Source organism: Myzus persicae, unplaced genomic scaffold (genome assembly GCF_001856785.1).
Source record: "Myzus persicae strain clone G006 unplaced genomic scaffold, MPER_G0061.0, whole genome shotgun sequence".
NCBI lineage: Eukaryota > Metazoa > Arthropoda > Insecta > Hemiptera > Aphididae > Myzus > Myzus persicae.
Window position 1 is genome coordinate 71,064 of NW_019100858.1, and position 14,838 is coordinate 85,901.

Here is a 14,838-nt window from a genome sequence, read left to right on the forward strand (position 1 = left end):
CCTATTCAACACTGTTCTAGAGTTTAAGAGAACCAACTTCTTTTTGCCTACATCCACTGGAACATTATTCGAGCGTTTTAAAATTGAGTCGAAAAAAATGTTAAATAAAGCGTAGAAATCAACGAATAAACATTCAATATGGTTGCACTTACAAAACAATCAATGAAGTTTTATATTTTGGCGGCAATAACATTGCAGACCGATGATATGCGAAGAATTACGAGCAATGTTTTCGCAGATTGAATAGTGGGAGATGCGCCAACAGGACGAAAACTGGTGTTTTGTGATCATACCTATTTTTTAGTCATGCATTTTACCTTATATCATATACCACTAGTATATTAAGATCGAAGCTTATTAGTTTATTACATTCCTTTGACCTTTGACTGAGCATCGAGCATGCCTTTGTCTGGCGTGGTTGGGTTGATGAATTAGGAGCGTGTAGTCAAAGGCATGAAATATACATATCGTGGAATAAAATATGATTTAAGATATACTGGTTACACAAACAATATGTAGAATAATAATACGAATGTGTGGTTCCTTTCATTATGTTCATGATTGGGCCATTCAATCTCTTTTCAATCGATTAGGCTCTCATATGAATATTGTAAAGATATCTTTAATCGTGGTAGGTACTAGGTACCCTCACTGCTCAGGGCTCAGGCAATAATAGCGACTACAGCAGCTGACCACGGTGGACTTACCCATAAATCTACCTTGCACTTTGCAGTAGACAGAAGCAGCCGCGCAGCAAAGCTATTGTTCTGTGTTATCGCTATGGCAGCAGCAGCTGATGGCTCTACGGCGTGATAACAGACAAACTAGTCAGTGAACGTCGCCTATTTACTTACATAAATTATTATTATTATTATTACAATTTATTACTATTATTCGTATTATCATTAAATATCATTATAATAATAATATATTTATTATTATTATTCGCGTAATCGACATTCGACAACCGCTCGTCTTGTTTTTTCGATTTGCGTTTCAACATTATTGTCTCCTCTCGCCCGGCGGGGGACCGTCCATCGTAGTTGTTATCGCCTCTGTCCGTTGTTTTTGTTCCGTGTAGACTCTACACTATACTGTAGACCACGGTTGACTGGTAGCGTCGTCCCGCAGTACAGACTGCAGTAGCACGTACGATTTTCCTTCCTGGCACACAGTATTGACATCACCACACGCCGCTTTCTGGCGCCGACTTGAGTTTTTCAGTACGAGTTTTGATTTGTTTGTGCGTGCGTCGAGCGCTGGTTCAGTGTTTCGAGCTTCAAGTCAAGGTCAGTTTAATGTACACAATACTTATGTGGTCGATGATTTTTTCGACAAAATATATTATTCCTGTTATGCAAGACTATCGCAACGCATTTGGACAACACCAGCTCTGCATTCAGTTGCGTGTGTTGCTGTAGACTGCGATGTCCATCGAATAGTAGTCATCTTCATGTCTAATATTCGATGACTATTACTCGTCGAAATTTCAAACTCTGTTGTCGTTGTTTTTATTATTACCGTCAAGAGTTTTAAGCTGCTATAATTATTATCGGTGATAGAAATACTGATCCTGGACCTGCTCGCCACTGCTGAAGTCTTTGTTGATTAGTTACAACATTTTTTTTTGCAGATCATGATCTACGCTGAAGGTCAGATTTATTTCAACTGCCAGTTACACATTGTATGCCCAGAATTACTGTAACGGTTTGCCAGGAAATAAGTAAATAAACGGGTTCTGAATACATTTATATTATATTGTCTTATATAGATTTATTGGTCTGTAATGTTAATGTAATAATGTCAATTGACAATTACTTTCGAATAAGTTATTTTTCACACGCATTATTGCTAATGATTGAAGCATAGAATAATAATGAAAGTATTTTTAGCTTAGTAAATCTCTTGTTAACTTGTATAAAAAAAATGATCATATATTAATGACTTACACCAAATACTTCATCAGTGCTAAAATCCAGTCATTTTGCTTAATGTGGTTTAGTTCATTTACTTTTTACCAGTATGTAAACACCAACATTTAACATGTATATTTAACAACACTTTTTGTAAATATGATTAGCTGATAAGATAACATAATAAGGTGTAGAATATATAACACTGTAACAGTATAGGCTAGGGGTCTCCAACCTTTTTTACGGCGAGCCAAATCTATGAAACATTTCAGCATCACAGGCCAAATGTTTTTAGATAGTGATAGAGAGGTAATAAAATTGCAAATAATGTATACAAATTATTTTTAGTAATTAATATATTAAAAACAATAACAATATATTTTCAAAACATCAATTAACTTGCCGAGACTAGTTCAAAACGCATGGTTGGCCAGAACTGGCCTGCGGCTCGTAGGTCGAGAATCCCCCGTATAGGCTATTATTCTATTTAGTGTTAACTGTTGTGTATAATATTAGATAATTTTTAATTAATTATTTAGATTAGATCAATTAATGCTCACATGTCAAGCACATAGGAAATTATTAAGTAGTTGAGATACCAAGTGCACATATTAAAAGTAAAACAGTTTATTTTATTTATTTATTTATTTATTTATTTTGGCATAATTAAATGACATATTAAGTTAGAGTAAATTATAGTTATATGATCTAATACTTATACCTACTGTATCTGATTGAATTTGAATGAAACGTTAACTGCTGGTAGAAAAATTATTATTATATGTTTTGATACATCTTTCTAAATATTCAAAAATTCTTTAGAAGTACATATATTTATATGTATATTCATATATATTATATTAGCCTTTTAGAACACTAGCTTGTAAAACATTTTTATGATAGAAGCAAACAATCTGAGAAAAAAATATTACTAACTTAAATATCACGTCACAAGGATGGAGATCCAGGAATGAAAAAGAGGATAAAGTGGCCATAAAAACTAGAAATAATGACCTAAGAGTAATTAACTTAAAACTGTTCATACACAAAGACAAAAGTTATTAGTTATTAGTATGAAAAAGGACAGTGGAACATTGAAAAAATCTGATCGTTTTAATTGAAAATATGTCATTTTAAACGCATCTAAGAATAAGATCTTTGCTACCATACACACTCGCTCTAACCTTATGAGAAAAAGACTCAATCAATTATAGGTACAGTTGGTGGAGTTTAATTTCCCACTAGCTACTAGGATGAGATTACCTACAAACAAGTCCTAAAATAAATTATTATTTGCATTTTTTTAATATTCTGATCTTTACACAAATCAAGTATGACAACCCAATCCCCCATTCAATAAATTAAAAAATACATAGGAATTATCTTGGACAAAATAGTAACATGGGCAAAACATACATATACATAGAAAAATAATTTGAACATACCAATGGCAACCCTATGCAAATAAAAAAATATTTGTTTTTCGTGAATCAACAAATCTCTGTGTGAGTCCCTCTTTAAAATGCAAAATTAAAAACATTGGCTTTGAAGTGCACATTTTTCGGTTTAAGATTATCTATGTACCAATTTTCAGAACCATAAGTGTGACTGTCTTGTCTGTGGATTGCTTACACACACTCTCAAACATTTAATTTTATTGTTTTATTGATATAGATAATAATATAAAATATATATTTAATGTGTCTCGACAGGAAGTAAACCAGTAGGCATCATAAGTATACCTTAAGTTAAGGAAAAAACCCCTATTTAATTGGGGGGGGGGGGTTCTACCTCTTATTTTTTTTAACAAAACAAAACTTGCACATTTTCTGAAATTTTTTATTACACAACTTAAACTTTATTTTATTATTATTTTTATTCAACTTTAAACTTATTTTTTTTTACTTTCAAACTATTTTTTTTTACTTTCAAACTATTTTATTTTGCTTTCAACTAACATAATTATTATAAAATTGACATTTTTAAAAGTAATTAATATACAAATTCAAGAGTTGAACCCCCTTTAAAAGGATTTTTTTCATAATTTAAGAAAAAATCCTGTCATATGACGCCGCCTGTTCAATATCTCCAGGGGCATGTACTATATTTCAACACTTTAATTGACCTGCCAAATATATAATCGTGTTTGAATGATAACTTATTTACTCTTTCATTTAATATTAAAAAGTAATAGTTCATAATTAATCTTGTATATTTGGTAAAAGACAATTTCTTATATCATTTTTATTTGTTTTAGTTGACTATCAGATGCTGTACAACTTTTATCAAAAATGTTTAAAAAGGCAATGGCATTTATTGCCTTAATAGCCTTTGTGACCACAGTAAAATGTGAAATTAACATATATAACGAGGAACAACAACAGCTAGATTTAGAGTTTTCAGATGCTCCATCTCTTTTTGGACCAGATATACCTTCAGATGGCATTAAAGTATTTCAATAATTTATAGATAAACTTGAAATCAAAATGTATATTTATTTTTAAATTTTTATATTGTTTAAGGGTTACATTTTGCGTTCTAAACCTGAAGATGGTTGTACTAAAATTGAATCTCCGCCCAAAAGCGGAAGTTTTTTTGCCTTGATTAAAAGAGGAAATTGTAATTTCGACGTAAAAGTGAGGAATGCTCAAAATAGCAACTATACATTAGCCATTATATTCAATGTCAACTCAAGTTTGATTTGTAAGTAAATTGACTTTGAATACCTAATCTTGTAACACTAATAAAGGTGATATTTTTATTTTTAATAAATGAAATTACATAACATCAATTTAAATAAAACTGGTAAGTGGATGTCGCTTTGCTGTACAGTAGGTTACATGTGGGTCACTATAATAAATGGTGTTTAATTTGAATTCATATAAAATCATTGTGTACAAAAACGATTCTGAGCGAAGACAGTCTGTCAGCCTATAATACAATTTAGTGTATTTTATGACGTTGTGCTGATTAAAGTAATTTATTTTACTATTAAGCATTAGTACTACAGTAGGTTAAATTCATTTTTGCCAAAAATAATTACATTTGAAAAGTCATTGTGTATATAAAATATAATCATATACTCGGTAAAGTTTCAAGTTCCCACAAATAATATTTTTAAATTAGAACAATCAGTCACGCGCGGACAGCCAAGCTGAATGTACACGTTTTTCATGCCTCCGCGTTTGTTTAATGTAATGTCGCTCAAACTTGTCGGAATTTTTCGTTCTTTATATCAAACGACTCAGTTCTTAGTGTAATTGCTGACCCCAGTGTCTACCAGCTGCCAAAACCAGCCTTTATTTGTGGAAATAGATTTAAGTTTACTAAGTATACGTATTTAGTGCATGGTTATATAATATACCTAATCTCACTACGAGGCATCGCCGCGGCGGTGACCTTTGTCCACGCGATTACGATAATAATTAATATTATAATAATATTATAATAATATACGCTACTCGGCGTAATTAATCGACTTCGCAGTCCGTGAAAACTTATCATTCTACAGTTAAACATTTAAATATGACCAGCCGTAATCATAATAATACAAATAATGCAAATCTTAATAACAAGACCTCAAATGCAAATCCTAAACCCAGGTCACCGAAGACACCTGTTAATAGTGATAAACGCAATCACTCTAGTACGTCCAGTTCAGAACCGTCGTCACCAAATCTACTTCAACATGTAAGCAAAAAACTATTCGCGACTCCTAACCGATTTGATGTATTAAAACCACCGGAATCTACAGAAGAAACTTTTGAAACTACTGCACAGGAAAAACAGTCAATTGCTGATCCAGATCCAGTTCTCACTTACTCTAAACCACCCCCTCCAATTTTCATACGAGGCGTAGAAGACTTCCCTGGTGTTTGTACAAAACTAATTGAATTAATAGGTGTCGATAATTTTATCTGCAAGTCAACGGCTGATCATTTAAAAATCCAAACTACCAATCCAGGAGCGTATAGAACACTAGTTCACTACTTAAGAGATGCGGAAGCTGAATTCCATACATTCCAGCTAAAAGAAGATAAACCCATGCGTATAGTTATTCGTAACTTGCACCCATCCACTCCAACGGAAATGATCAAAAGTGAACTCGAACTTCGCTTATATGAAGTCAGACAAGTTACGCAGGTTATTCACAGAATTAGCAAAATACCCCTGCCATTATTTTTTGTCGACCTCGAGCCAACAGATCACTCAAATGAGATTTTTAAACTTGAATCCTTATTGCACACAAAAATAAAAATAGAAGAACCTCACAAGCCTAAAATTATTAGTCAATGCCAGAACTGTCAAGCTTATGGTCATACCAAAGCCTACTGCGGATATAGTCCTCGTTGTGTCCGGTGCGGTGATGACCATTCTTCATCTGCCTGTCCAAATTCACGTCAAGACCCAATGCGATGCGCCCTCTGCACAGGTAACCACCCTGCAAACTACAGGGGATGCACAGTTTACAAAAACCTCCAGCAACGTAAGAAAACCAACCTAAATAATCAAAAATTACATGTAAACTCTAGTCATAAGCCTAACAATGTACAAGATAGCCACCCACGCAATACCACTTCCAACAATCCTCCTCCTAGCCAACCTCAAACGTATGCTCAGGCAACTCAAGGTCAACATCCACAATCTAATATTCCTCTGCCTACTCCCGATATTAATTCGCTAATGGCAAGCTTTGTAAGCGAGCTTAAAACTCTCATCAATCCATTAATCTCACTACTTACTCAGGTAATCTCAAGCTTATTGGCAAAAAAAAATGAATAATTCTGCTACAAATAAGTCCCTCCTAGTTTTACAATTTAATGCTAATGGTCTTAAAAACCATGTAAATATTTTACAAAATGTATTATATGATAAACGTATCGACATCGCCCTTATCACAGAAACACACTTCACTAAATATACACATATCTTCATACCTGGATACCAACTAATTAAAGCAAATGCTATTTTCTATAAACGATTCTATTATAAATTAGAAAACCATGTAAATCCTCTAATAAAAGGCTTACATATCCCGTCACTTCCTGGAAATCCCCGTCGCAGACTGAAAAGGAAATGGTGTAGGGATCATCTAACCTAATCCTAATAAGTTATAATAATCACATAATAAACAAGCTAAGTACTACCGTTGGGTGGCTTCTTACTCACGTAACCCCTTAATGCTTTGTTACCCCTATCTCACATATACTTATTGTGCTTATCTGTATAGATTGTATATTTCTTGTAAAAAAAAAAAAAAAAAAAAAAAAAAATTAGAACAAAATTACTTTTTTTTTTTTTTATTAATGTATACACAATCTATACGCAATTGGCACAGTAAGAGTATGAGCTAATGACAAGGAAAAATGACATTTTGTATGAAGAAGCCACCCACCAATGATACTTATGTCTTTAAATTATTTTGTTTTAGCCTTATTCTTTTTTTTTTTTTTTGTTAGGGATTAAGTAGGTCTCTGCACCATTTTCGCTTAAGGCGATGAAGAGGGTTACCAGGGATGACTAATGAAACTAGATTTTTTATAAGTTTGTTTGGATGAGAGTAAGGCGTAGGTGGAATCGTTTATAATAATTTTTTGCCTTTTCCTGAATTGTTTTCATGTGTATTTCTTTATGGAGGGAGTGATTTGGTACATATGGTGGAGAATTGGTAATTTTCCTTAATATTTTATTTTGGAACCGTTGAATTTTTTTTAGATTATAAATTTTCGCTTTCCTCCATAGCTGTAAGCTGTATGTCCAAATTGGCTTTACGAGAGATTTGTAAAGGAGTAGTTTAGTATTAGGTTTTAAGTGTTTGTTGTTGACGATTAGGGTTTTGAGCATTTGTAAGCGGGAGTTTAATTGTGATGTGTGGCTTTGATGTGGTGAGCCCAGGTGAGACAGCGATCAAGAGTTAGCCCGAGATATTTAACGTTTGGGGATGAGAGGATCTGAGTACCAAAAGGCAATACCTCTGGACATGGGGCTAATTTAAGTGTAAATGTAGTATGTACTAATTTGGCTTGGTTTATTTTAAAACGCCACTTTTTATACCAATCTTCCATTATTGAAAGATAGTTCTGTAGGTTTTAGGAGGGTAATATAGGATTTGGACTAGATTATATTATGACTTAGTCATCCGAATAGTCTGCTACTAATGTGTTGGCGTGGTTGGAGAACAAAATAACTTAAATCATTATTCTTGGTCATTTAAGGGGATCGGTGGCGGTGACGACTGTCTTTGTCTAACACACGCGCAACATAAGAATTCAGAGGTGTTTTTCGGCAAACGTACCGATTGATAAAGTGAAGCGATAAGAATTCTAAAACAGATTTGAATTTGTCGTCAAGTCTACTTGAGATTGGTCAGTCTACATTTTTGATTTTAGATTCTGAGTGAAACGATAAAAAAAAAAATAAAAAGACATTCATCGTTTCACTCAGAATCTAAAATCAAAAATGTAGACTGACCGATCTTAAGTAGACTTGACGACAAATTCAAATCTGTTTTCAGTATTCTTATCACTTCACTTTATCAATCGGTACGTTTGCCAAAAAACACCTCTGAATTCTTATGTTGCGCGTGTGTTTGACAAAGACAGTTGTCACCGCCACCGATCCCCTTAATATGTAATTTTTTTTTTCATTATATAAATAAATTTACAATCTGTAATAAAATAAAACAATAAGTAAATGTGAGATTTTTTTTACAAGGTTTGGAGGCTTGACTGAAGGGTGCGTCCATTGACACTACTTCAAACTGGTTTTTTTTTTTTTGTAATTATTTAGCGAAGTAAATCACGAGGCCAATTTCGTTTTAGTCGACGGGGAGGGTTATCCGGGAGAGTCTTAGAGGAGAGGTTAGAAATTAGCGGGTTTGGATGATTATTTGTTTTGGAATGCAATTTTTTATAGTGTGTTGAAGCGAGGGTGAGAAGAGTTGGAATATTCAAGTCTTTATGGAGTGTATGATTACTAACATACCAAAGTGTCAGAAGACGGAGACTGATCAACTGAAAGGATTGGAGAAGATTTAGATTTGAGATTTTGGTTGAGCCCCAGATTTCTATACCGTATGTCAATGCAGGACGAATTAATTGTTTGTAAACAAGAGTTTTGTCACTAAGTAATATTTTAGAACGGAGAAGTTGATGAAGTTGATGAAGTTTTATTTTCATTGATTTTCTTTTGGTTTTGATGTGAGTGGCCCATGTTAATCTTTGGTCTAGATGAATACCTAGATATTTTACAGAACTTTCTCTAGGGATAGTTTCGTTATTGAGAGTAACCGAGGGGCTGTTATTTGGTCGAAGCGTAAATGTTATATGTGATGATTTGTTTTCATTTATTTTTATTCTCCATAGATTAAACCAATTTGGTAAGTCATTAAGATGTGATTGAAGGTTCCCCGTTGAATTATTTATATCTGGATCAGAAAATATTATGCATGTGTCATCGACAAAAGTAGCTAGGCTAGTAAGGTTAGAGTGAGGAATATCAGATGTGTAAATATTATAGAGCGTGGGTGCAAGAATGCTACCTTGGGGTACACCTACTTTTGCAGAATGAGTTTCAGAAAGAACATCGTCACAGCGCACTTGGAAGGTATGATTAGAGAGAAATGAGTTAATAATGAGGTAGAGAGGAGCAGGAAGAAATCGGGTTTTGTATAGAAGTCCTTTGTGCCAGACTCGATTGAAATATGTTATTACATCCAAATTTTAACATGAAATAACTATTTTAAAAACGGGTATTTTATGGTTACAGAATTTTTTTTTCTATATATGTCAATAATATTTTATTGGTTGGGTCAAAAGTAGGAAAATTTAATTCAAGACTTGATATGTTGTTACAATAACAGTTGAAAACTATTAAAAATACATAGGCACAGTTTTTTTTATAAGCATTTGAAGTTTAAATTTTTACAATATTTATAGAATTAAAAATGATATTGTAATTAAAAATTTAGAAAATGTTCAATTTTTATAGCTAAGGATTGAAAATTTAAAACAAGGTTCCACTTAAGCGTTTTTTCTGTAACTAAAAAATCTAAGAAATTTATAAATATAGTAATTTTTTAGACATTTTAAGTTCAAATTTGCATATTAACACAAAGTACACGTTTATCATTTTGTTGTAATTCGGTTCCAAAACAACCCAATTTTACATAGCTATTTTTAATATTTTTCCAGCAATACTGATAGTTTTAGAATAATAATAATATAACTTACCGGGTATCAAATTAATAATAACTAATAAGTAATAACAATATAAAATATCCTATACTGACGCACCGTCCCCGCTCAGAATCATTTTTTGTTTATGATGATATATTGATATGATATTGAATTCAAATTGAATGCCAGCCATTACAGCAACTTCCTAGACACCTAATGTACAGCAGAGTGACATCCACTACCCTGTTTTTTTTTTTTTTGATAACTTCTAAGAATTTTCAATTTTGACCTTTTGATTGCACCAACTAGATTCACTGTCCCGTTGGAAAAGATACTGAAGTTGAAAATCTAAGCATTATTTCGACTACTTAATTGTACACTATAACAAAAAAAAAAAAAACATTAATTTAAAAAAAAGCCTGTCATTTTAAAATAATTGGTTTTCTCAGAATCTAAAATTGTAGTTGGTCCACCTTAATTTTACTAATTAAAGAAAGTATATTAAACACACTTCAAGTTGCTTGAAAACTAATTACTGCATTCAATTTAACTATTAATTCGTTTTTACTTTTTGTATATTATTAGTGCCAATGAATGGTAAAAATACAAGTGATATAGTGATTCCTTCAGTTTTTGTTGGCGATAGCACAGGGCTTATGTTGAGAGACTACTATGATTATTCCAACAAGTAATTATGATATTTTAATGAATAAGGTCTTATTTTTAATAGAATTAAATACAATTTAATACAATTTAATAGTTAATACAATAGTTAATACAATTTCATTGGAATAGGTAACACTTGTTTCTACCTTTTTTTAAATAAAAATAATTTAAGAACATTTTTGGAAATCTTAATTAAAATTGAATTATGTATTATCACCATAAGTGTGCACGGGTCATCGTAGCAGGAGCTACAGTGACCTAAGAACTCTAGAGGGATAATTAGCCCACAAAATTCTCCTAAACCCTTAAACCCTTTTAATACCATTAATATGAAATCAAAATTATGTCCATAGCCTTATATTATTTCCTTAAAAAAATATTCATTTGAGGTTGAAACATTTTATTGTGTCAGCAAGACAACCATGAGTTGATCCTTAAAAGCAAACCAGACATTTTGAAAATCATATCATTAAATAAAAATACATCAGAATTTTAGAATTTATATATTTCTCAAAATTTTCACATGGCTTACAATGTTTGACTGTAGTTTTAATACATCTAAGTCATATTTCTTTTTAAACTTGTTTCAATTTTGTCCAACTCTTCCTGGTTTGTGGTACTATGTAATTTTGTTAAGACCATTGCAAATATAGAGAGGCTTTTTTTTTAATCAATAATATTTGAATGGTATTAAAACATAAGAAGATATAGATTGTCCATCAAAACCTAAAAAATACATAGTATGTAATTTTATAAAAAAAATTCATACAAACAATTATAATTTTGTAAATAGTTTACAGTAGTGAAAAAATCTCGTATGGAAGGTCCCTCATGCCCCACTTATGATAATTATCCTCGTGTTATACTGTTCAATTATTGCCATAAGATCTATTTTTTTTATCTTATGTTATAATAAAAAATATCTGTAGCTTCTATTACATTAACTAAAATATCAATCACATTATATTAAAGCGCACAAAGCGGTGTTTTTAGATGTTTAGCTTAAGTATTTTTATGGCACAAAAAGAAAATTCAAAAATTCAAATATTCTATTTTAATAATGACTCCTGTGTTTGTATCATTGTTAGCTAAAATATAATGTTTATTTCAATTTCAGTTGTACGTACAGAAGTAATTATTCAGAAATCAAATTTATGCCAGTACTGTAGCCATAATTTTTTTAGGGGGAGGATCTAAAATATTTTATTGCTAGGGTACTACTGGGTATAGTAAGTTTGATATTTTTTTTGGGGGGGGGGGGGAGAAGACTTAAGCCCTAAAGAATTCCCTAACTACTGCACTACTTAGTACTTATACATTATCTTAAAGACAACATTATCTGTATTTTATTGTTGTTGATTTATTTCCACTTTCACTTATGATAGTTATCATCTGTAAAAAAATTGTATAACTTGGTTAATATTTAAGTTTTAAGACCAAACATTGGCTCTTGAAAACTGAAAGTTTGATTTCTATAGCAGACTACAATATTACAGTTTGAAAGTTCATTATCTATGTATTATGTTTTTCATTGTTATTATTAATAAAATTCGGTATGATTTAGTTTTTCTTAAATAATTTCATATTTATATACCTTTTTTTTTAGATTTTATGTGATTGTAGACAACAGTCAATCCCCATTTGATATAAACTTGAATTTATTGTTGCCATTTGCTGTGATTGTTGCGGTATGTTTCTTCGCAATGCTTGGGTTTATGGTAATATATATTTATAAGCTCTATCCTTAACGGATAAAAATTGTATATTATTATAAAAAGTATAATAAGTACTATACATAATGTAAAATAGTCAAAACAATCTTGAATACATAAACAATAAGAAAATATTTTTCAAACTATTATTTAGTTTTATTAAATTTGTTTTAAGATATTATAACAATTTGATTCAAATGGGTTCTTGTTAATATTTTGTTCGATTGTATATTTTGACCAGAAAGTTTTAAAGTCTTCAGTGTTGTGTAGTACTCACTAAGCAAAATACACATTAACTATTGCAGCCTGACCAATAAAAAAGCGTCTGATAATTATGTATATGTATTTTATTATTAAAATATTTATATATCGATTTTTGATTTATTATTTTGGTAGCCAATTTTATTATTAAATTTTAGTTATTTACTTACAACAATTAACAATAATTATGTCAATAAATTTTTTATAAAAATGTCTATAACAGTTTATCAAATCATTAAAATAATATAGAAAATATATATCTTAAGACTTATTGTTTGATTGGCTGTTGTTGATATTAAAATTATGAGTAATTTACAGTTAATTAAATGGATTAAAGATCGAAGACGAGCATTTAGACATCGATTACCTGCATCTATTCTTCGTAAAATTCCGATCTCAACATTTGTGAAAGGTGATCCATATGATACTTGTGCCATATGCTTAGATGATTATATGGATGGAGACAAACTAAGAATTTTGCCATGTGCTCATGGTAAGTATTTATTTTTATATTTTATGTCTGATAAAAAATTTTTTTATTAAATGCTTACAGCTTATCACTGTAAATGTATTGATCCGTGGTTAACAAGAAACCGAAGATTTTGTCCTATCTGTAAACGTCGAGTTTATGGTAACAATGAAGATCTACATGCTGTGGCATATTCTTCAGATACTGATAGTGATGAGCAGCCCAATGATAGGACTCCATTAGTTTCACCTGGTATTAATAATTCAAATTCATTGGGTGTTGGTACATTCCGTAGTTTCAGAGTAAGTAATAATGATTTTTATGTTGATATACAATGTCTCATAAGTGTTTTTACAGGGGCGTGTATTTGCTCGTGGCAGATCTGCTAACACTGTTGAAGTGCATGCTCCAGTTTTATCATCAATAAATGTAGCCAATGCAGACTATGATACAGTTTCATCTCAAACAGATTCATCAGACTCAATGTTATCAGATTATCAAAATCTGTATGATCCACCACCAGCAGCCCGCCAAGCAGTTCCATCATCTTTGTCAAGTAAGAGAAAAAAGAAATTTGGTTGTATTTTGTACACTTTTAACTTTTATATCTTTTTCACAGATTCAGAAATTAGTTTGGCTCCAGAACTGATGAACAACACGGAACCAAGTAGATCAAATGTGCAAAACCATATTGTTTAAACAGCTTATCAACAAAAAGGCTAATAATGTTTTTTGTATTGGTTTTATAAATTATATATCGCTTTTAAATAGTAACAAAATATGATTTATATTTCAAAGTTAAATATTGTTTTATAGGTCTTTGATTTATTGCTATAAGTTTTTTAATCATATAAATTATTTTTAGTAATAAATATATACATTTTAAATAACTTAGACAAAAAAAACAGACTGCTCACTTTCAAATATTGTTCTTATTCCATTAACAATTATTTTCATATATACTTAAAATTATTTTAATTATTCGTTTTCTGATATTAGTTAAAACAATAATCATTAATTTAACATGTGATAATTGTTATGATCATAAACAATAGTTTTGTTATTAATATTGATATGATATGTATAAAAACAATTTGTTTCTATTCATCTATTTTGATAAGTTGACAATATCAAATGAGCATTATAATATAATGTTCTGTCAATCCTATATTTACTTATTATGTGTATATTTTTTTTGTTTTTTGTTTTTTTTTTTTATGGTATTATAAATACGCTTGTCAGAATACCCGTTAGAATATATATTTTCTGTATAAGAATAATATATTTGTTTAAATAGTTTAAATGTACCTGCAAGAATGATATATAATTTCTTTAAGATTATGTATTGTTTTTATATTATTTTTCATTATATTTTTAAATATTTAAATACCTTTTCTAATGTTTATTATTATTTATATTCTCCTTAAGTTGTATTTTGTTTATGGTACAATATAATATACATCATGTATTACATTATTTGAATACATTTTTCGAGCAGAGAACTACTACTTAAAAATTAAATTGAAATATTATTTTACTCTTTCAATTTGCTTTTAGTTCTAGAAAAAATCTTAATTTACTTATTTTTTAGTATCTTTTATTTAATTTTTATAGTAATCCACCTTTGAAAATGTGCAAGT

At 30.6% G+C, this 14,838-nt stretch overlaps 1 protein-coding gene across 2 annotated transcripts; it reads left to right on the forward strand.

Annotated features, from left to right (window-relative positions):
* Positions 1 to 934: 934 nt before the first annotated feature.
* On the forward strand, positions 935 to 13,966 carry LOC111026477 (E3 ubiquitin-protein ligase RNF13). Of its 2 annotated transcripts, none has more exons than XM_022304574.1 (10): positions 935 to 1,289; positions 1,634 to 1,723; positions 4,171 to 4,363; positions 4,436 to 4,616; positions 10,676 to 10,778; positions 12,363 to 12,444; positions 13,048 to 13,222; positions 13,283 to 13,500; positions 13,556 to 13,754; positions 13,818 to 13,966. In XM_022304574.1, the coding sequence occupies exons 3-10, from the start codon at positions 4,205 to 4,207 to the stop codon at positions 13,895 to 13,897; spliced, it is 1,197 nt and encodes a 398-aa protein (XP_022160266.1). In that variant the 5' UTR covers positions 935 to 1,289; positions 1,634 to 1,723; positions 4,171 to 4,204; the 3' UTR covers positions 13,898 to 13,966. The 2 variants fall into 2 exon arrangements, with proteins under 2 accessions (XP_022160266.1, XP_022160265.1); XM_022304573.1 differs by having other exon boundaries at positions 937 to 1,289; positions 12,363 to 12,474.
* Positions 13,967 to 14,838: the final 872 nt, after the last annotated feature.

What these genes read in the sequence shown, in the direction of transcription:
- LOC111026477 (XM_022304573.1), top strand. Translation starts at nt 4,205, where the DNA reads ATGTTTAAAAAGGCAATGGCATTTATTGCCTTAATAGCCTTTGTGACC. An exon ending in TACTATGATTATTCCAACAA is followed by an intron (nt 10,779 to 12,362) that starts GTAATTATGATA and finishes CTTTTTTTTTAG; the next exon opens with ATTTTATGTGATTGTAGACA. An exon ending in AATTTTGCCATGTGCTCATG is followed by an intron (nt 13,223 to 13,282) that starts GTAAGTATTTAT and finishes AAATGCTTACAG; the next exon opens with CTTATCACTGTAAATGTATT.